We start from the raw sequence: 22668 nt of genomic DNA, 5'->3' as shown, positions 1-22668 counted from the left end.
CTATCCCGATTCCCCGGACAGCAGTAACAGCAGCGCAACAGCAGCAGGTTCTGACATGCCATCAGCTCTGCTTTCAATCACACAGCTACAGCATTAGTCACACGTTTATAAGCTCTCTTCAACTGCAACAGCACCTCCTCCAAAAAAAAAACAAACAAAAAAAAACAGAGGGGGCTGAGAGTGGAGATGACAGCAAAGAGGCTATGAAAAGATTATTATGCATCCTTACATTTTGGCTATAATAATAAATATGTAGCCCAAGTATACTGGATCTTTTGTGCGATTATTGTCATAAACTCACTTAATGGCTGAAATGCATTGCACAGCAATGTATGTTTATCACCATAGAGAGAAATATCCATTTCTAATTTCTATTTCTATTTCTAATCCCTCCCATGTACAGTCCAATCCCATTAGTTTTTGTATAAAAGAAGAGCTCCCGGAACAACAACAGTGGGCTTATATCAATAATAATTGATATTAGTCAGAAAAACAGCTGCAGTGACTTCAGCTGCATTATTCAGTGTTCTTCTGTCACGAGTCAAGACTTTCATTGAAATCAATATCAATGTTACCATATGAGCGTCCATTTTTCCTTAAATTGACTTTGTTGCCCACAGTAGATTGCATGAGATGTTGTTATATGAGCTTAATAGCTTATCTAATTCTGCCTGAACAACCCCCCTGTTGACTCTTTTCTTTCATTCCTCCTACTCTAAAAGCTTTTGAGAGCTTTCGTGTTACATTATATGAGTTGTTAACTTGGACATTTCCGATTCAAGTTAGCCGTCTTTCCCATTTTTACATTCTGTCTGCGTTTTGGTTTACTGACAAGCCTTTCTTGGAATTTTTGGAAAATTTCAAACATACGCAGAGAGGGCATATCGGAGGTAATTATGGGATGAGATTTACTCCGTGCCATATGTGCCCCCTGTAACTAAACCGGTCTAACAGGCAGGCATTACCATGGAGTTGACCAATAAGGGACGGAAGATGCCGTTGTCTGTAGCAACCAAAGAACCAGAGAGATAGTGGACAGACAGAGGGATGGACACAGACAATGTGACGGGCAAGCGTATGCACATACATGCATGCACACACAGATCCAGAGCTGTGCAAACAACCCAGTGGAACAACACTCAGTGAGTCAGTGCCTGCATGATCCATTAGGAACTCTCAGCACAGACACACACACCAAGAGAAAACTCAATGACCCACACGAAAACAAGTCTGAGACCTCTGTTAGCGCTAAGTCAACATGCTAGGCAAACTGATGCAATTACAACAGAAGTGCTTTATACCACTGATAATTCTACAGTGACATGGAGCCTGCTGAATATAGTGTGGCAGAACAGATTAGGGCTATCTGGGCTGTCTGCCAACCGATGCAATTAGCATCACCTTCAGTATATACATTGCTGCAGTCAGGAGCGTACATCATATCAACCTGCCTTTTATTCACTTTTTCAAACTCCAGCCAAACTTCATGGATGACAGGCGAATAAAGAATGACTGATGGAAAAATCAGCCTACAGCAAACAGTCCTTGAGGAAAATTCAACAAACATTAGCTGATGAGACAGTCATTCACCTCTGTTTACACTTAAGACTATATATTATATCACCCTTTAGGTCAGCCCTTGCCTGACATAATAATGTTGCAACTGCAAACATTTATGGCTTTAAGCTTCTCAAATCTTTTCTCGCAGAATAATGAGCTTTTTGTTTCTTACTAGTCACTCTAAGCAAAACTGTTTGAATTTAGTAACTTCTGATAACATTTTATCATTATTTATAACATTATTATTCATAACATAACAATCAGCATCAAATTTTTGATTTTTTTTTAGTAACTTCTTAATTAAATCAGCACAAATATCTCTTAAAGTGTTTCCTCTAGGTAGCATTTTAGGAGATTTTGCATAAAAAATGAATGTCCAGACATTCCTGAGCCCCAAGTCTCTAAATATATCCCCATGTTGAATAATGAAGATGGGGTGGAGCGGAGCAGTCAATAATTAAGTGGATCCCTTGATGTGGGAGGGTGGCCCTCATTAAGCGTGTGAGCCAAGAAAGCTTGGGTGTCAGAGACGAAGAATCTGCACAACATACTCTCACTTAGTCCTGCGTGTTAAGCAGAGAGATGCAACAGATTGCAAACAGATGCGAAACAAAATGTTTTATCATAAAGGCTGAAATGTTTACTTCATTTTCTATCAGGTCAAACTGACTTTAAGGCCAGAATGACATTCAAGGCTAAAGAACTGTGCACACCATAGATGAAAATTTAACACACAAAAAGATGTTGCTATCATAAGGAATACTTGCTTTCTTTTGCTTGAGTAGACTTTGTTGCCAGCAACAGATTCGATAAGTTATGATTAAATAATCTTAAACCTTAACGTAAAGAGAATAATTACATCTGCAATTTTGCCCAAATAACCCCCTATTACTGATTTTTATTTCACACCTTCCATAGAAAGACGGAGCTTTCATGTTACATGTAAATGCTTAAATATAAGTCTATCCTTGCTTCTTACTTCGCTTTACTGGTATCTTAGGCATCAGTAAGGCTGAAAGACAATAAAGCTCTGCGCACAAATGAAACTGTTGAATGTCCAAAGCAGCAGGTAGATCCTTGGTGCTGTCATAGCAAACGTTGCTTGAGGATAACCCAGCAGCCAGGGAGCAGCTAGTCCCAGCAAACACACACACTAAATCAGATATCAATACAAGCAGAGAAGCGACAGTTGCCTTACCTTGCTCCTGATCTGCCCTGAGGTGGACACTTTCCGGATGAGTTTCTGGGGGCCTTCCTGCTCTGCCTCGCTATCGGAGGACTCCTCCGTAGCGCCGGAGCCGGCGACAGCGCCCACCACATGGGCATGGATCCCCGCCGCGGACGGCGGCCCTTTCTCCGGCTCCTGTCGAGGGGAGGGATAAAACCAATCGGGGTTAGCCTTCGCCTCCGCCGTCCCCTTCCTCTCCTGGAGGCGAGAGCTGCTCAGCGGCTGGGAAGCGTCTCTCCTCGCTGTCATCTCTCACTGCCTCTATGACAATAAAGACGGCTGTGTTTGCTGGAGTGTGTGTGGGCCGGGAAACGCATAGGGGATGTAGCATGTCGCGGCACAGCGGGGATGGGCTACACGGCGTTTATATATAGATATTAAAAAAGGAGTCTCTGTTTTGTTGCTGGTTATGGTTCCAGCCTGCACGGCCAGTCCAGACTGAGGCTACAGACCGCCTCATCCACTCCGTAAACCGGGGAACTTGGCCATGGAATGGCAGACCCTAGCGGCTGTCTGACACAAACACGAGAGAAATTAAACTACTTTTGAGTTGTTGTTTTTGCCTGATGTGATGTTGAATAACTAATATGCACACAAAGACTATTATAAGTAGGTTTCTAATATACACATCACAGTGATAACTAGCTAAGAGTTATATGGTAGTGGCACTGTAATTCATAGAAATAGTCTCATAATATTTGTTTCTATTTATAGCTGCTGTTGTGGGCCTAATGAGAGCTATATAGGAGTTATGAACATATAGGCCACAAAGGCATATTTTCTGTATTTTTTTCAATATTTTTCTATAAATATACAATTTTTTCCGTGTTATAATCCAAGTCCAAATAACTCACTTTTATGTATGTAACTAAACCGCTAAACTGATTTGACAAGACAGCGTTAAATTGAATTTCCATGAAGCGGACAACAGTTTTACTTCGATTTAAAACTAAAGGAAATGGACAGACTGTGTGGGTGAAAAAAGAATCAAAAACTGTCGTTTATCTGAGAACTGTTAACTAAGACTTACGAACGTCCCACGACACAGTTTAAACGGGCCACTTATTTAGTTATTTATTTATTTAACAGAATGACAGCCCGTCGTAATAACGCCAATGAGGGGGTAAAGGCGCGCGCGCAGTCTTTAGCGGACCAAACACCGCCAAAGTGTGCAAACTCACAAACAGACCACGCAAGACGTCTCACTGTTTTCCTTTCTCTGGAAAAACTCAAAGTAGAATGGGATGCGGAGCGATTCAAAACAAAGTCTCCACCAGTTTTGAACGTTACTAACCAGTTCCTCCCAGGCTGGGCTGCGGCTGTAAGGGTAGACATCTTCCATAGTCCCAGACCTCAGCGTCCGCTCCGGAGAGAAAAGAAACGAAATTAGGGAAGGAAGGTGGAGGAATTCACAACCTGCCTCGCGCTCACTGGCCTCGCTACGCCACTCATGTGCACACCGAACAGATTGGACTACACACTCGCCTCGTCCTCCCACCGCTCTCCTCTCCTCCTCCTGTCCGCTCCTTTCCTTCTCCTCCTCCTCCGCGACGTTCTCTCTCTTCTTTCAAGAACCGGGCTTATTGGCGTTACACGTGATAAATGTCAAAGCGATTTAAACTGCCGGGGCTCGTTCGGCACCGCTCGCTCGCTCGCGAGGGGGGGGGGGGGGGGGGGGCGCGAATGTGTGTAATCCAACTGTGTGCACGTGTGAGCACAATTGTGAGGGTAGTTTCAATGACGTCATCTATAATCATTGCCGGTCCGGATTTAGTTAGCATAGATTTTTTTTCTCAGTGTTCTCAGATTTTCCCCCACTCTTCGTGTCATTTCAGTCCAGTAAAACCCACGCCCCTCCAGTTACTCTCTGGCAGCTCCGAACACTTCGTTTGACGTTAGTTTGATGATAATGTTGTAGGTTGCTTTATGGAAAGCATTGTTTAGTTTCATAGGAAGAATAAATATGTAACCTGGACCATACACACTACAGTGTTACAGAGGGAGTACCTACAACAACTCCAAGAGGAATTCCGAATATTTCGGATTTTTTTGAAAGCATTAAGCATTACTTACAAGTACAAAGGGTACATTATGTACTTTACCTAGAGGAAGGTCATAATTGTACTGAAGTAATGGTACAGATGCAGGGCTGGACTGGGACAAAAAATCGGCCCGGGCATTTTGACTCGAGACCGGCCCACCAGGTAAAAGAATAAAATAAAAACAAAATGCTGTTGTGACACTAATGTACAGTGTCTTGTTGGTATATATGTATGAATTCTATACATTTTACATCTGATAAAAACTTTGGTCGTAAGATTCAGATAATTATTTGTTAAAAGCTAGACATTTTAAATGAATATAAGAAAGTAAAGTATTTCGTTATGCCCACTTTTCCCTGTTAATGCCCTTCCTGGCCCCCTGGCAAAACTTTGCTAGACCCGCCCCTGCACAGTTACCAGCTGTCAGCTACGTAAAAAAGGATCCTGGTGTAAGTTGTCTCTCAGAAACAGTTTATAACTTCCCTTCAACTCATTCATGTCACCTAAAAGGTAAACTTGTTTCTCCATCACCTTTACAGCTCTGATGATTCAGTAAGGACATCTCCTGTTTTCATCTTCATGTTTCCCTCTCACCACATATCATGACCAGCAGCTTTTACAGCTGTGGCTCCAGCAAACATCAGCTGATACTAGAGAGTAATATTTAATAAATTCTAACAACAGCTGATCAAGGTTAAACGTGCTGCTGTTGTTTAGCGCAACCACTGCTGGTTTCCTGTTTCTGGCGCGAAGTGGGCAATAAACAAACAAGAGAGAAAAGCCAGTTTCGTGACTGAAGTAGCAACAGCAGAGAAAGGGAGAGAGAATGAGAGAAGTAGAGGCAGCTGACAGCCTAAAGACACAGAATAACTCGTAACTTGTGTCTTTTTTTCATTCTAGCTGAAGTACGGGACAGATCGCGTTCCTTTTCAGCCCAATACGAAACACGGCCGACCTGGCGGCCACCACAGGTCCCTTCCTCCACTTTCCCTCATCCACCTGCTGGCCTCTGTGGAAGCTCCGCCATAGCCACCACCAAACATCAGAGTAAAACAATAAAAAACCCATCGGCCCACCAGGCAAATGCCCTGTATGCCCGATGGCCAGTCCAGCTACGTGCAGATGTGAACGATGGGCCATCATATAACATGCAGATATTTGTAGCTGTGGGTGTTTGCACTTTTAAAGCACTTTTAAGAAAGTTAATGTTTACTTTTAGAGAACGACTGGATGGCTAAGAGTATAATTTTAGCACTCACAGATCAGACAGTGAGTGGTTCCCATTACTCATCCAGCATGAGGAAGGACTGGTTGTTTGTGTATTTATTGATTTCTTTTTAAGTAACTGTGGTTTTTATGTATATTATGGTTTTATATTTTAAAAAAGATTTTATCATTTTTATTATGGTTTATATGTTGTGTTATTGTTCTTTTTAAAATATGGACGTAAAGATTGAATTGAATTGAATTGAATATTTCACATGGCGCTGGTGCCACCCTTGCCCTTCGCCACAGCTTCGGCCAGTGCTTTGCTTTGTAAATATAAAGAGGTGCTTTGGCTGTTTCCTTATCTCCCAAGGGGTTGCCACGTGTTTGATTTGGCACAGAAGGAGTGCACTAGCTTGAGACTCTCTGAGGCTGGGTTTCTATCTCCTCCCGGATCAATTTTGTTCTGTTATAATATTGTTATTGTTGTGTTTTCTGTAAAGTTTTGTTTCTAAATATGCTATATTGATAATCTAATTCTAGGCTTTCAAACATAAGGCCCAGGGGGGCAGAATTGGACAGCAAAGACTCCAATCCGTCCCATTTGTAGTCTATGGAAAATGTGAAGGAGGGGATAAATTTAGTACTTTCAACTGTATTTTGGTACATTTTAAAGTTTGTCCTCCTGATAAAGATCTTCTCCAAGCCATTCATACTACAGCACAGTGATGAAGAAAGAGAAAAAAAAATAATTAAATGAGAGAAAAGTTCCTGTTTTTTCACTATCTACTTTAATGTTGTTTTATTTTTTTTAATACAATGCATCCACAGTAAAATAAATAAATTTAAAAAAGGACATTTCTGTGAGTTAACAAAAATGGTTATAACTACGGGATAATCTCGACAATGAACTTCCAGAACTTTCTATAATTTCTAGCAGCGATTTCTTAAAATTTACGTTTAGAGAATTGGAGGAGTTGCATGGTTAATCATGCAGGATTTACCACTTAACATCACCAATGTTAAATTGGTATTTACCTTGTTAGATGGTTCAGCATGTGTTTATTTGTTATGTCCACTTCTACTTTAAAAACTTGAATCCAAGAATGGATTTTATTTGAAGAGGGGACAGCAGAATCAGCAAATAAATGAATAGATTCAGATTAATAAAGCCACTAAAATTAGAATATATTGTAAAGAGTTATTTGGGCATAACATATTCCAAAAAACAAAAAAATGTTATTTTCAATAAACAATATTTGTAGCCTTCTTTATTAGCCAAAGCCAGTTGAAACAACCAGGTGCCAAATTAATAACCTAAAATATTACTAAACAAAACTATGCTTTTTTTAAACAACAGAATCTTAGTAATATTGCAAAAATTATCGGCGCGAACGGAACACTTTTCAATTAAAATGGTATTCCCACGGAAGACTTGTTTGTCGGACCATTTGGTCCTTCTGTTATTTATTTCCGACTCCGAAAAAATGAGCTGACGCTTGTTGTGAAATGGGAATAAGGCCGCGGGTCAGACCGTTTTAAAAGACAGCCTGCTAATTTTTTTCATTGTTAGGTTTTGTATGATAACGTAGACATTTTGAACATGCACTCCCAAATTTTATGTGGCGGCACAGCTGCGGCTGTTGCTGCAAGAAGGGTGCGGTATATTTTGGGTTGTGTCCTGGGAAGAGACGGCTGGATGTTCAGAACTCATGAGGTCAAACTTCTGAACACAGCCTCAGGTAACCGGCCTTTAAGTTGTAATGCCATTTCACTTGTTTCATTTCATTGTTTCATTTAAGTTGTAATGCCACGTATACAGCCAGTGAACAGGTGTTTTCAGTTTGTTTTCAGCTGGAAATAGGAACACATGTGTCTGGTGACAGCTAACTGGCTAAATAAATAGCTGTTGTCTAATGGGGCAGGAATCACACTGCGGTGGCTCCTTGGTAGCAAAAATACTGTTGAATATATAGTTTGTTCCACGTAGAGGAAAACGGTGTAAGCTCAGCATCTGAAGTGAGAAGTGATCTAGTGAGACAGTCGATGCATTTACCTTGCACTAGGTGAAAGGTTGGAACATGGTACTTAGCCACGTATAACACACGTGTTGCTCTTTAAACTGGAGCATGCTGAAATAACGGCAATACTTCTGTCACATTTAGTTCCAAACACCATTTTAAATGTATTGTTTTTTTTCCGGACACCTTTTAAAACCTGATTTACATCAAAATCTTAGTTAACGATGTATGCTAATTAAACCTGAAGCTGAAACTTGCATCTTAATATCAACCTTTTGTAATAGTTAATACAAATAACTCAATTTTATATTTACAGTGCTGTGCAGAAGTCCTGGGCTGCCGCTCATTTCTTTAGAAATTTGATAGGAAAATGGGAAAGGAAATTATACAGACAGTATTTAAGGCAAAACCAAAGTGTGTATGATCACCTTCATTCATTAGCCATAACTCTCTTGGGCAACTTTCATGTAAATTCTTTAAATAGTCTTCAGGAATAGTTCTCCAGGCTTCACGAAGGATACTTGAAAAATATGGCAAAAAAGAGAGAAAAAATAATTATATGCCTAGTTAATTTTCTGCTATTAAAGTTGATATCACTGAAAATAGGATATATGAAAACCAAATAAGATTTTGATTTCTATAATCATGTTTTAATTTATTTATTGATTGATTGACTGGAAGTCCCGACCATTGCTTTATTGATTCTCAGCAGAGCTGAGCAGAAGCAGCTTAATTCCATTCTGGGAGAGTAAATCTTAAGTTTGAGAGCAAACTTCAGGAAAGACAAATAATTATTAGATCATGCAAGAGTGTGAACTGTTGCCTGTCTCTATGTTCACCCTGAGATGCACCACAGATCTGTCCAGGGATTCGCACCAGGTTTTCTGGAACCTTACTACATTATTACCAACATAGGACAGTCTTGCCAGGGGGAGGGGGACAACACAGTGCACAACACTGATTCATACCCCTGAGTCAGCTGCCTTTTATATACTTGAAACTTATGCAAGTCAAAAGTTAAGTAAGTGAACAGTTTCCAAAAAGATTGTGACACTGTAAAATTTGAATAAAAACAGAATGCAGTGATTTGCAAATCTAATAAAACCATATTGTTAAACCGAAACTGTTTGAGAAGTGTTTTTTTTTTATATCTTTATTTTTTATTGTACCTTCATCAAAGACTAACACTAATGTGAATATAAAATCAACTCTACTGTTGTGATTATGACTTGACTTGTCTGTCAAAAACCATCTTGCATGCATTGGTCATCCTGTTCCTTTACAGGTGACACAGTGAAGATTGGTGAGATCACTTACAAACTCAAGCCACCCCAGAATCCAGAGCTTGTTCCTGTGAAACACAGTAGGTAATCTTCTGTGTGTGTATGTCACAACAAAGCCTATAGGTATGTCAGCATAAAACGTTTCCTTTTTGCTTTTTTTTTTGGCCAGTTTCAGACTCCCTACCTCAGACGGTGGCTCAACACCTCCGATGGATTATGCAGAAAGACCTTTTGGGTCAGGATGTGTTCCTCATTGGCCCCCCAGGACCCCTGAGAAGATCCATAGCTATGCAGTACCTTGTGAGTCCTCCATGTTACACACTGAAACACTCAATATAAAAGAGGAGTATCTTTTTCTTTTTTTTCTTTAAACCACAGTTTTGATCATGTGATTAGGACTGAACCATGAACAAAAATTAAAAACTCCATTATTCTGATGTTTTTCCTGCTCACTTGTTGCTAAACAATCATTAAACATTACCGTGATATGGAAGATGGAACTGCGGTTCAGTATTGTAGATGCCATAGTTTTGGCTTTGGTTGCAAAGCGACTTGCAGATGTGGAGTAACTAAGCACTTGCTGATTTTCAGGGATCGTGGCTGAGCTTGACCGTGTGGCTTGCCTAAAGTAAATTCACTGACCTTTGTGGAAATGTGTACATGGCTCACAGTAACTCCCACACAGGTCTTATTCTAGTGCAGCATCCTTAGAACGATTATTTGTCAAAGTGGCAAAATTCAGAAAGTGCAGAAGTTCATACAGTCAAAAGTAGTGAAATGTAAATGCAGTTTTAAAACATTGCATAGCTTTAATAAGATAAATATAAAGTTGTATCATTCTAATAGTGCGATGGAAACTTTTATACAAATTCGGCACCAAAGTAAAGAGTAAATTGTGCTCTACCAGGTTTGTTCTAATAAACGATGGACTAGGAGTGTCTTTGCAGGATACGCATAGTAATTTGATTTATTTTTACAATTCTATCATATTATTTGGCATCAGATAAGCCAGAGAATATGCTTTTAACTTTTAACAAGCCAAACTTGTTCTCTTGCTCTTGACTAGGAGTTGACTAAACGGGAAGTGGAGTATGTCGCTTTGTCCAGGGACACCACAGAGACCGACCTCAAACAGAGGAGAGAGATTCGATCGGGGACGGCCTTCTACATAGACCAGGTAAGCTTATTTAATGGATTGTACACAGTCTAATATGCAGGCTTCGACATAAATCCACTTTACATCGACATTTGAATTATTTTTGATGAAAGCTGTAAAGTATAATATTGTGTTTTCTGAAATATTGTTTTATTTTAGTTGTGCATTATGCATCACAAAGCCAAATCAATTGCCACAACAGCTGGATGTATGCAGGGCCGTGCAGAGAGGTTTAAAGGGGCGGGTGCTCAAAGTTAAAAAGGGGCACATTGAACCAGGCTGAATAACAACAACACACATTCATCAAGAATCTAATATGGGCAACAAGGCAAAGCAAACGTAGCCAATGTTTTACCTGATGGTACAATGTTGCTGTTGAGGGGTTGCTGCTGATAGTGCTGGAGGGCAGGGCTGTGTTGATCTGAGACTGTAGACAGTAAAAAGTCCACAGGAGAGATGGTAGCTGATTAAACAAGTGTCATGAGATAATAACAAAATGCAAAGATTGGTGACAGCACTTGGAACCATAAGGCAACAAAAAACTGAGAAATAAACTAGACTGTGAATCACTCTTTGCTTCTCTTCTTCCTTCCATCCCATCATTTCATATATCACTCTCCACTTGCTGTCTATCTGAGAACAAGGCACAACTTGCTATTGCAATAAACTATAATCTAATTATCCACACCTAACAACTCTTGCACTTAATCTATAATAAAGTGATGACAGAAAAATGTTATAGCACTGCCTTTAGTAGCCTCACACAGCTCCTACTGTTTCCTCCTCATGTCCTTACCAGGCATGTCTGGACAATATTATATCATGAGTAATATTTTTTTTTAAAAATCCATCTAAATAAAACACACACATGCACACACACACAATGACATTTTAGACCTTCTTCAGAATACTGTATATACTATGGGCATCACTGTGCTGATCCAGAATCCTTACATTATTATTTATTACTAGAGCTACAATAATAAAGCAATGAGTAGGGGGAAGTAATAAATATGAAATAATGTCATTATGATGATTCCATTTGTTTCACTATCCACTCTGTGCAGGGAGAAAGCTTATTACATTTTTAAACTGTAGAGATACAATAATCTTACTGCTGTAAAATCCAAATTTTGTCTTATTTAAAATATAAATCTAATATAATCTGCTTCTTAATGTATGTTCTTTAAAATACAGTGTGTGTTTTTAATATATTATAATTATAATAATGCATAATTATGTGGACATGCATATTAGATCGTTTTTTAGTGAAATATAATCCCTCCAGAAAGGCAGGAAAAGCCCGGAAACTTGCTTTAAAACTAAATATGTTTCTAAATACTTTAAAACTAAATATGTTCCCTAAAACGGTGACAGAGCTACAGACCCATGACAGCCTTACACAGGTAGCCAGCAGCTATGACCAGCACTACTTGTGCAGTTAATAAAAGGACAGGTAATGTTTGTCGTGCTGTTGCACACACAGCACGCTCGTTTGTTTCAGTTCGTCAGTTGCAACAAGACAGCTTACCAACGTGTACGTAATAAGCTAATACTCCTGTGTGCTATACACTACAGTGTACGCTGTACACCTACTTACTGGTTTTGTCGCATCAGTCTGTGTCTCTGAGTTAACTTGTGTTTCTCCTACAGCTCCGGACCACAAAAAATGCGCGTGCTCTTTGTGAGCTCGTTCCCGGCTCGTAACCAGCGCGTTCTGCCGTCAAGGGCAGTCATTGGTTAAATGTGATCATGTGACTGATGCAAGCCAGATCCTTTTATTTAGCAAAACTGTGATTAATAGTTAAATATTATTGTTGAGGGGCACAGACAGGACTCCGCACGCACACACACATTAAATTTTTTTTTAAATAATTTAAAAAAAAAAGTTGCCTCAACAAAAGGGCACTTTGGGCACCCATCAGGAAAGGGGCGGGTGCTCAAGCCCCTCTAGCCCCCCCCCTCTGCACGTGCCTGGATGTATGCTAGGTGCATGGCCTGTGTGCTAAATACAACTGAAAGATTTGGGATTGCTTTTTCTGCATTAATTACAATAATAAAAATGTACAGTCATGAGTTTCTGGCTATGTGTTTGTGTAATACGACAGAACCATTAAAACCACAGTTGAAGGCAAACACAGCTTGGAGTGTGAGTAGAACATTAACTGAGTGCACCTTGTCCTCGCATGAAACATAGTAACACAAAATGTTGCTTCACCACAGTTTTGCACTCTTCCAAATTTCATTCTCTTGCTTTCCATGCTCCTTTTTGATCGATCGAGGCTTTCGGCAAACATATGCCTCCATTCTGTGTGGACTCTGTAAGTTGAGTAACCATAGAAACCTATGAGGTGCCGTAAGGGACATTATTACTGAAACGCTCTCACACACACTACTGAAACGCTCTCACACACACTACTGAAACGCTCTCACACACACTACTGAAATTTTAGCTCTCACACACACTACTGAAACGCTCTCACACACACTACTGAAACGCTCTCACACACACTACTGAAATTTTAGCTCTCACACACACTACTGAAACGCTCTCACACACACTACTGAAACGCTCTCACACACACTACTGAAACGCTCTCACACACACTACTGAAATTTTAGCTCTCACACACACTACTGAAACGCTCTCACACACACTACTGAAATTTTAGCTCTCACACACACAACTGAAACGCTCTCACACACACTACTGAAACGCTCTCACACACACTACTGAAATTTTAGCTCTCACACACACTACTGAAACGCTCTCACACACACAACTGAAACGCTCTCACACACACTACTGAAACGCTCTCACACACACTACTGAAATTTTAGCTCTCACACACACTACTGAAACGCTCTCACACACACTACTGAAACGCTCTCACACACACTACTGAAATTTTAGCTCTCACACACACTACTGAAACGCTCTCACACACACTACTGAAACGCTCTCACACACACTACTGAAATTTTAGCTCTCACACACACTACTGAAACGCTCTCACACACACTACTGAAACGCTCTCACACACACACTACTGAAACGCTCTCACACACACTACTGAAATTTTAGCTCTCACACACACTACTGAAACGCTCTCACACACACTACTGAAACGCTCTCACACACACACTACTGAAACGCTCTCACACACACTACTGAAATTTTAGCTCTCACACACACTACTGAAACGCTCTCACACACACTACTGAAACGCTCTCACACACACTACTGAAATTTTAGCTCTCACACACACAACTGAAACGCTCTCACACACACTACTGAAACGCTCTCACGCACACTACTGAAACGCTCTCACACACACTACTGAAATTTTAGCTCTCACACACACTACTGAAACGCTCTCACACACACTACTGAAATTTTAGCTCTCACACACACTACTGAAACGCTCTCACACACACTACTGAAATTTTAGCTCTCACACACACTACTGAAACGCTCTCACACACACTACTGAAATTTTAGCTCTCACACACACAACTGAAACGTTCTCACACACACTACTGAAACGCTCTCACACACACTACTGAAATTTTAGCTCTCACACACACTACTGAAACGCTCTCACACACACTACTGAAACGCTCTCACACACACTACTGAAATTTTAGCTCTCACACACACTACTGAAACGCTCTCACACACACTACTGAAACGCTCTCACACACACTACTGAAACGCTCTCACACACACACTACTGAAACGCTCTCACACACACTACTGAAACGCTCTCACACACACACTACTGAAACGCTCTCACACACACTACTGAAATTTTAGCTCTCACACACACAACTGAAACGCTCTCACACACACTACTGAAACGCTCTCACACACACTACTGAAATTTTAGCTCTCACACACACTACTGAAACGCTCTCACACACACTACTGAAATTTTAGCTCTCACACACACTACTGAAACGCTCTCACACACACTACTGAAATTTTAGCTCTCACACACACTACTGAAACGCTCTCACACACACTACTGAAACGCTCTCACACACACTACTGAAATTTTAGCTCTCACACACACTACTGAAACGCTCTCACACACACTACTGAAACGCTCTCACACACACTACTGAAATTTTAGCTCTCACACACACTACTGAAATTTTAGCTCTCACACACACTACTGAAACGCTCTCACACACACTACTGAAATTTTAGCTCTCACACACACAACTGAAACGCTCTCACACACACTACTGAAAAACCAAGGCATTTCAGTTGAACAGGAAGGCATTTCAGTTAAACAGGAAGGCGTTTCAGTCGAACAGGAAGGCGTTTCAGTCGAACAGGAAGGCATTTCAGTTGAACAGGAAGGCATTTCAGTCGAACAGGAAGGCATTTCAGTTAAACAGGAAGGCATTTCAGTTGAACAGGAAGGCATTTCAGTTAAACAGGAAGGCATTTCAGTTAAACAGGAAGGCATTTCAGTTGAACAGGAAGGCATTTCAGTTAAACAGGAAGGCATTTCAGTTAAACAGGAAGGCATTTCAGTTAAACAGGAAGGCATTTCAGTTAAACAGGAAGGCATTTCAGTCGAACAGGAAGGCATTTCAGTTAAACAGGAAGGCATTTCAGTTAAACAGGAAGGCATTTCAGTTAAACAGGAAGTTAATTCTTGACAAGGAAACTGAAGGAAAAAGTGTTAGATTTCAAACAAACCACCACACAGATGTCTACTCAGCAACCTGTTAGTTAGGGGTGGGTTTTTATAATCGATTTATTGATTAAAATCGATTCTGGCTTGGATAACGTGAAATCGATTCATTAAAATCCTGAATCGATTTTTTAATATAAATTTATTTTACCCGAAATGCCAGAATCTCTGGTGAAACCTCACAAAATTTCAACAACCACCAAACAGCTAAGACAGTAAATGAGAGCAGGTACACGGCTTCTGCACAAAGACGTAAACACACAGCGCGGACCCGCGGATCAGAATCAGTGAGATGTCGCCTTTCTCACCCGACAGCACGGACACGGTCGGGGCTGAAAGCCGACAGCTCGCTGACTCTGATCTGTCGGCAGGTCCGCGCTTTGTTTTCACGCCGTTTTTGCGCCGATTCTAAAGCTGTTAGTTTGATCTCTCTCCAAACAATATTGACCGAACCAGCAGCAAAAGAAGATCCAAACTACGCTTCACATAAACATCGTCATGGATTCCCTCACTGTTTTGCTTCCACCACGATAAAATCGCACGTCATGCACAGCCCTCTCTCTCTCTCTTTCTCTCTCTCTGTACTTCAAGAACAGTTTCCCGTCTAAAAATCTGTTTTCTGTATTATTCGCTTGCTTGTTACGCACAAGTCTACTGTTGTTTACAGCGCAGTCGGCCGCTGTTTTTTTTTTTTGTTTCATTTTACATACTTCCGAAAAGAAAACCTAATTTCTGCCGTTCAATACTGAATAAATTTAAACTTTTTAAAATTATGCAAAATGCAAAACGTTAGCCGTGTCTCTAATAAAACCGCTGTAACGTCAGAGGTAACGTTCATATGTTAATGGTTTTCTTTCGTTTTTGATGTACTGCAGAATATTTTTTATAAAATCCCAGGCCAGGAAAACCACCTTCATGTTTTTATGTGTTTTATCTTCAGCTACTTTGACACAAAGGCATCTGCTGTGACGCTCACACCTTTGATAAAGTCTTGCGTGTGTCAGCTTCCTTTTTTTAAATACAAAAATATGTAAATGTACTGATCTGAATTATAATATTTCTGACTGTCAAAATTCCCCATAATCAGATCGAATTGAATTGAATCGAATCGTGGAACAAATCGATTCTGGACCTTAGTGAGACAGCTGCATTACTTAACAATATATTAGCCTCAGCATAAGTCAAAATTTAGAATAGCGGGAGACGTGCATTATCCTGGTTATTTTTTTGGCATATGTGCTTTTTGTCTTTTTTTTTAGCAAAGAAAAATATCTTAAAATCATCAAAAAAACCAGGGAGAGAAGGCTTAGCGTTCCTCCATTTAGCACAATGGATATGATATTTACTCAAAAGTATTGTTAAGATATTCATTGTGTGTACTCATGTTGTACAGTGTTTAACTGCATTATGGTTACTGTGGTTTAACAGAGACAGTATTTTAGTTGCCACCACAAGGAGGCACTGTTTCATTGTAAGAGCACGGATGCTGCGTCATCACGCCCCTAAGAAAAAAAAAAAAGTATACCACAACGAAAATGGCACCCATGAGAAAAGTTTTGCCGCATGTTGATGAGGAATAAAGTTCCCAAAAATATTAAGGACATTTTTGCCTCCGTCGTCATTTTCCTTCGAGTTGATCGCTGTCGATGCTGCAATACTCAACAAGTATGATGATGTTAATAATGTCTGAGACATCCAATGCTAGATGATCCATATAAAAAAAATTATGATGTAATTCAAACAGTGGCACATCATTAATATTTAGGGAAATCCAATTTTTTAAGTTGCACCAAATACATTGTGTGATAGGGCATAGGAAAAAAAAAGATGTTCTAGGGTTTCATTTTCATCAGTACAAAAAGAACACTGATCCACCTCAAAGCCAAATCTCTTTTTTTAGAAATTCTGCCACAGTATTAGTTTTGTTTAAAGTGTGTTTCTTTAACTTTAGGTAGAATAGGCTATTTCATAAATTTTTAGTATGCTTTATCCAGTGTATATGAAATAACTAAATTAGAACCATGCCATGTAACCATTCTGTTGTAACTATGAAATATTTTGTCTTTGAAGAAACTACTAACAAATTTCTTATTGCATTTTTATCAAACAGCTGACATTGCCCTAGCAATAAATTTGGGAGCACTGATGAGAAATTATTGTATATCATAAAAATTTTAATCAAATGAAGCAGAGGCAGTGGGACCAGTTCACAAAATTTGTTATATTCTCTTTGAGAACAGTTTAGACAATATTTTTCTGAAAAGTCTGTGTAACTTAGAATGACACCGTTATCATCCAACAAATCTGTTATGAATATAATATTTTTGTTCAAACCAGTCACTCTTGAAAATTGATTTTTGATTAAGTGTTATTACCCTATTATTCCATAAGGTTGAATTATGGGGAGAAGTTGTGGGTAAATCTCATTTTCCCAAAAATGCAACGTCTGTTTTGGAAAGTTTGATATCTTTATGGGGATTTTATTTGCCGCAAAATCACATTTCAAAATAAAGTCTAATCCTGTATACTATTTTATTAAACAAGAATCATGGGATGTGGAGCTAAGTAGAGTCTGGCTGTGACAGACAAGATTTTAACCATTTAATTCTAAGGGTGCCAACCATAAATTCCAATTCTGGAGTTTTGATACCACCTTTATTGTATCCCTTCACAAGCTGAGATCTTTCTATGTAATGGGTTTTATTCCTCCACAAAAATTCGAACACATTTCTATTTATGGTTTTCATGGTATTTATCGTTTTTTTATTTTTTATATTGTTTACGTGGCGCAAAAAAGGTTGGGGACTGCTGTACTAGCAGGTTGCTGAGTAGAAATCCTTGTAGTGTTTTGAAATATACCACTTTTTCCATCAGTTTCCTTGTCAGGAAACAACTTCCTGTTCAGCAGAAATGCCTCTGGTTTCAGTGGTGTGTGTGAGAGCGTTTCAGTAGTGTGTGTGAGAGCGTTTCAGTTGTGTGTGTGTGAGAGCGTTTCAGTAGTGTGTGTGAGAGCGTTTCAGTAGTTTCAGTAGTGTGTGTGAGAGCGTTTCAGTAGTGTGTGTGAGAGCTAAAATTTCAGTAGTGTGTGTGAGAGCGTTTCAGTAGTGTGTGTGAGAGCTAAAATTTCAGTAGTGTGTGTGAGAGCGTTTCAGTAGTGTGTGTGAGAGCTAAAATTTCAGTAGTGTGTGTGAGAGCGTTTCAGTAGTGTGTGTGAGAGCGTTTCAGTAGTGTGTGTGAGAGCGTTTCAGTAGTGTGCGTGAGAGCTAAAATTTCAGTTGTGTGTGTGTGTGAGAGCGTTTCAGTAGTGTGTGTGAGAGCTAAAATTTCAGTTGTGTGTGTGTGTGAGAGCGTTTCAGTAGTGTGTGTGAGAGCTAAAATTTCAGTAGTGTGTGTGAGAGCGTTTCAGTAGTGTGCGTGAGAGCTAAAATTTCAGTTGTGTGTGTGTGTGAGAGCGTTTCAGTAGTGTGCGTGAGAGCTAAAATTTCAGTTGTGTGTGTGTGTGAGAGCGTTTCAGTAGTGTGTGTGAGAGCTAAAATTTCAGTTGTGTGTGTGTGTGAGAGCGTTTCAGTAGTGTGTGTGAGAGCTAAAATTTCAGTAGTGTGTGTGAGAGCGTTTCAGTAGTGTGTGTGAGAGCTAAAATTTCAGTAGTGTGTGTGAGAGCGTTTCAGTAGTGTGTGTGAGAGCGTTTCAGTAGTGTGTGTGAGAGCTAAAATTTCAGTAGTGTGTGTGAGAGCTAAAATTTCAGTAGTGTGTGTGAGAGCGTTTCAATAGTGTGTGTGTGAGAGCGTTTCAGTAGTGTGTGTGAGAGCTAAAATTTCAGTAGTGTGTGTGAGAGCGTTTCAGTTGTGTGTGTGAGAGCGTTTCAGTAATAATGTCCCTTACGGCACCTCATAGAAACCAGCAGTTCCTCATTATCCAGGCCAGTTTCTCTAAGGAGAACTTTGTGTTTTCCATCCATCTCCATTTATTGTCTCACAGCTACAGAAAAACGAATTATGAAATGGGAAGAAAAGCTAAGTCCAGTGTAAGGAAGAGGACTCCCTTACTGCATTTATTTATATTATATTATCTGTATAGCACTTTAGAGCACACCTTTCACTTTATTAAAAGCACCTTATCAAGCACTTTATTTAGCATTGCACTTTAAGCATGGATTTGCACACAAGAAGTTTAAATATTTATTGACTATTTATTGGGAATTCTAAAATCAGTTGGTAGCCTTATTTCAGATCCGGCACAGCTGCTCCTCATCAAGGAATGTGGTGGTTGTCTGTCAGGAGAGAAGAATGGTGATTGTGATCAAGGTTTACCAGTAAGGAAAACTAATGCAAGTGTGTGTGTGAAATCTAGGGATAAAAGTGGTGCAAATAGGTGTTTGTAAGATAATGATTACTCACCTTTCTTGCCTGTGTCCTCTTTAAGGTGTTTGGGCAAATGTTTCCCCGGGGGTCCAGACACCATTTAAAGGTTCCGGGAGAGACCATTGGTAAAGAGAGTGTGGTGAATCTTTTTGTGCTTGGGTTTCTGGGTTTTTATAATATTGGGTTTGGTGTAACATTAAAGTGTGAAATATTTATTAATATGTAAATGTGAAAATGTATTTATTTATTCTTATTGATATATTGTATACTGTGGTGGAAGGTTGGGATTTAAGAATTTACCTGAGAGTGGAATAATGGTTAAGTCTGTGACAGCTGAACATATTTAAGGCTGCCAGTCCTCATTAGAGGATGGATTTTTGTGCTGTGAAGAAGCTCGACAAGTTAATTGTTGTAAGGAGAGCTGTATAGCAAATAAATACTTTGTTCCACTACACTTGCCTTGGTCCATCTCACTGTGTTTCCAGCCGCTAAGGGCCGCACTGTTACATCCAGATTAGGCTGATCATTAAACTGTGGCATTGGGCTTCAAAGAGTCACAACTGATAATAAGCTGTGATAATTAACATTTAGTCAGTCATGTCATTATCCACGACTAATTAGCACATGGCTTCATCTGCGTAAAAAATAAATCAGTTGTGTAACAGTTCAGACATCAGCTCCATGGAAACGGGGAAGTTTTTCACGTTTTATTTTCAGCACATTTATTCCTTAAACTTTACTCAGAAAGCTGCTCTCCTGGAACAGACTTGCAGCTTATTAGGCTTTCTTATAATTAGACTGCAGCTGGAAGGGAGTCCACTTACTGTAGTGCTACTCCACTGTCTTCACTGCTCTTAGTGCTCTGAGAAAGTGGTTTTATGAATATGTATATGCATTGAGTTCCTTGTTAATGCATCAGGAGTAAACACATCAAAGAAGCAGCATTTCCTACACATGAGCAGTGTACTGAGCAGTTTTATGGTTTGATAAAGCGAGGCAGCTTGTTTGTGTTCCAGCACAAATCAGCCATTAGTGCCTTCACACTGCTGACGTGGTAGTTTTGTTCACCTCCAGCAGATTTTGTTAAGTTTATCATTTTGATGCTTGTGACTCCTTTTACTAAATTGAATGGCAGGGTTCCATCTATGTGACACAATGCAATTTCATTATAAAATGTTTGCCTGTGGCTCTTCCAGACCACTCCACTCATAGAGGGAAAATGTTTTAAGACATTTGATCAACTTACAAGAAAAAAATAATTAGAGAATGGGGCATCCAGTTAAGGGATACTTACAGAGCAGAAATTTAAAAAGATATTTTACCAGAAGGTCTCAATGTGAATGAAGTATAAACAGCTCTGTACACTCTAGTGATTTATGACCTCGGCTCTGTGAACTACCTGTGGAAAAAAATATCAAAATTATATAGGATTACAACAATTGTTATATGTGTGTGTATATATATCCCTGGACCATGGTTTAGACAATGAAAGTCATATTATAATCAGTGACTTGAAACTGGTGACAGAGACCAAACTTATCAGTAAAGGATTTACTCAGGGTGTAGACCGTGGGGAAAAAAGAGCTCTTATCCCATAACGTGACTTCTATAAAACCAGACTTGTTTTTTATTTTTCATAACCAAAGCAATCCAACATTCATGCGTACAATGTAGTCCAGATAAGAGGAATAGACTATTTTTAGATGTCACACACAACTGTAAGCAAATTTAAGAGGGAAAAGGTGCTTTGGTGTGCCACACTAAACAAACACTAGAAGCAATATTGACTGTTATCAGTAGCGTCTTCTGCATGAACTAAGCTTTTATTTGAGTCTGTCAGTAGAGAGATGACAGGAAATTAAGAGATTAAAACAGGTGTGACCTACAATAAAGATGTTTGGCTGGCCTCGACACCGGGCCGTTGTGGGCACCTTAATGTAGAAGGTACCAGGTTGACTATGTTATTATTAGCATGACCTCAGGCTAATACAGCTTAACTGTTTATTGGGCAGTTATAGAAATAGCATGCATCAGTGCACTCCTCCATATTTTACCAGTGCAGCTATGATTCCCCTTCCCCAAGCTTTAGCATTAATAGAATCAAGACGCCTTTGAAAAATAACTCATGAATTCGGAGCTTTGTACTCTCTGATGAGAGTAGAATCAGTTTCAACAGCCGTTGTAAATCTTACAACCTGGGTTTGTTTACCATGACAAAATGCCTAAATTACATATAACAACTGGGGCAAATGATTGGATTTGAGATACTAGGTACTTTATTAATATGTTCAATTTAAGTTTATTTTTCACATTTTATAATTGTCAACACAATGTACTGAAATAGGAAGTAGTCCCAACACACACTCTTCATTAGTTGAAATTAACAGCATTTAGTCATGTTGAGGGAATTTTCTTCCAGCATTGGTCCTTTTATATGACTGGATATGGAAGGGATGCTGAAGTCATGCTGAAATTTTTAACTATTATCCATATGTCTATCCACCTATTTTCCTAGGTTTGCTATGAAGTAACTAGTACTCATAGCAAGAGGTTTCCTGGTTCAAACCCAGCGGCTGGCTGAGCTTTTCTGTGTGGAGTTTGCACGTTCTCCTTGTGCCTACTTGGGTTTCCTCTGGGTGCTCTAGCGCTCTCCCACAGTCCAAAGACATGAATGTTAGGTTAACTGGTGATTCTGAATCATAGATGTGCATGTAATGTAGATAAATGGTCAAGTTCATAAAGGAAACTGCTATATTTTAGTGGCTACCAATCCGTAGCACAAAAGGCTGTTGGACAGGTCGCCAGTCCATCAAAGCTCCAACAGAGTTGTTGAAAATGCTGTAACTGTTTTATGAATATCTGCATATTCACTTGTATCACTGGTTCAGTGATAAACCAAACATGGACTCAAACCCTGGATTAGGGCTGCAACACTTCCCCGTAACTTAAGTAAGGTAGCATTGGATAGTCGGATCATCTGCTCTGTTAGAACATTAGAAAATCAGTTTTGAGAGTTTTCATGGAAAATCATTTAACCATAGACACAAACTGAAACTGGGAATAACCATTTGTGAAAAATATGCATGATCAAGTTGTTTGATT

General features: G+C 39.6%; 2 protein-coding genes across 6 annotated transcripts in view; one reads left to right on the top strand and one right to left on the bottom strand.

Moving 5' to 3' along the window:
• Positions 1–4434, bottom strand: part of dgkh (diacylglycerol kinase, eta) — an 88938-nt gene extending 84504 nt beyond the window's left edge. For 2 of the 5 annotated variants that reach the window (XM_085375113.1, XM_085375110.1), the window contains exons 1-2: positions 4083–4434; positions 2759–2923 (exon numbers count right to left, since the gene is read on the bottom strand). In XM_085375113.1, the coding sequence (XP_085231239.1) occupies positions 2759–2923; positions 4083–4130 (213 nt within the window). In that variant the 5' untranslated portion in view covers positions 4131–4434. Of the gene's footprint in view, positions 1–2758; positions 3199–4082 lie in introns of those variants that run through there. The other 3 variants (XM_085375112.1, XM_085375111.1, XM_085375109.1) reach the window with 2 other exon arrangements.
• Positions 4435–7521: 3087 nt separating this feature from the next.
• Positions 7522–22668, top strand: part of vwa8 (von Willebrand factor A domain containing 8) — an 88984-nt gene continuing 73837 nt past the window's right edge. Inside the window, exons 1-4 of the mRNA XM_085373858.1 lie at positions 7522–7778; positions 9343–9420; positions 9510–9640; positions 10407–10517. Coding sequence (XP_085229984.1) covers positions 7640–7778; positions 9343–9420; positions 9510–9640; positions 10407–10517 — 459 coding nt within the window. The 5' untranslated portion in view covers positions 7522–7639. The remainder of the gene's footprint in view (positions 7779–9342; positions 9421–9509; positions 9641–10406; positions 10518–22668) is intronic.

Source organism: Diplotaxodon limnothrissa, linkage group LG16 (genome assembly GCF_057381915.1).
Source record: "Diplotaxodon limnothrissa isolate DT_005_m linkage group LG16, D_limnothrissa_male_GT1.1, whole genome shotgun sequence".
Taxonomy (NCBI): Eukaryota; Metazoa; Chordata; class Actinopteri; order Cichliformes; family Cichlidae; genus Diplotaxodon; species Diplotaxodon limnothrissa.
Note: the sequence above shows the minus strand (reverse complement) of the source record. Positions and strands in the feature narration are given on the sequence as shown.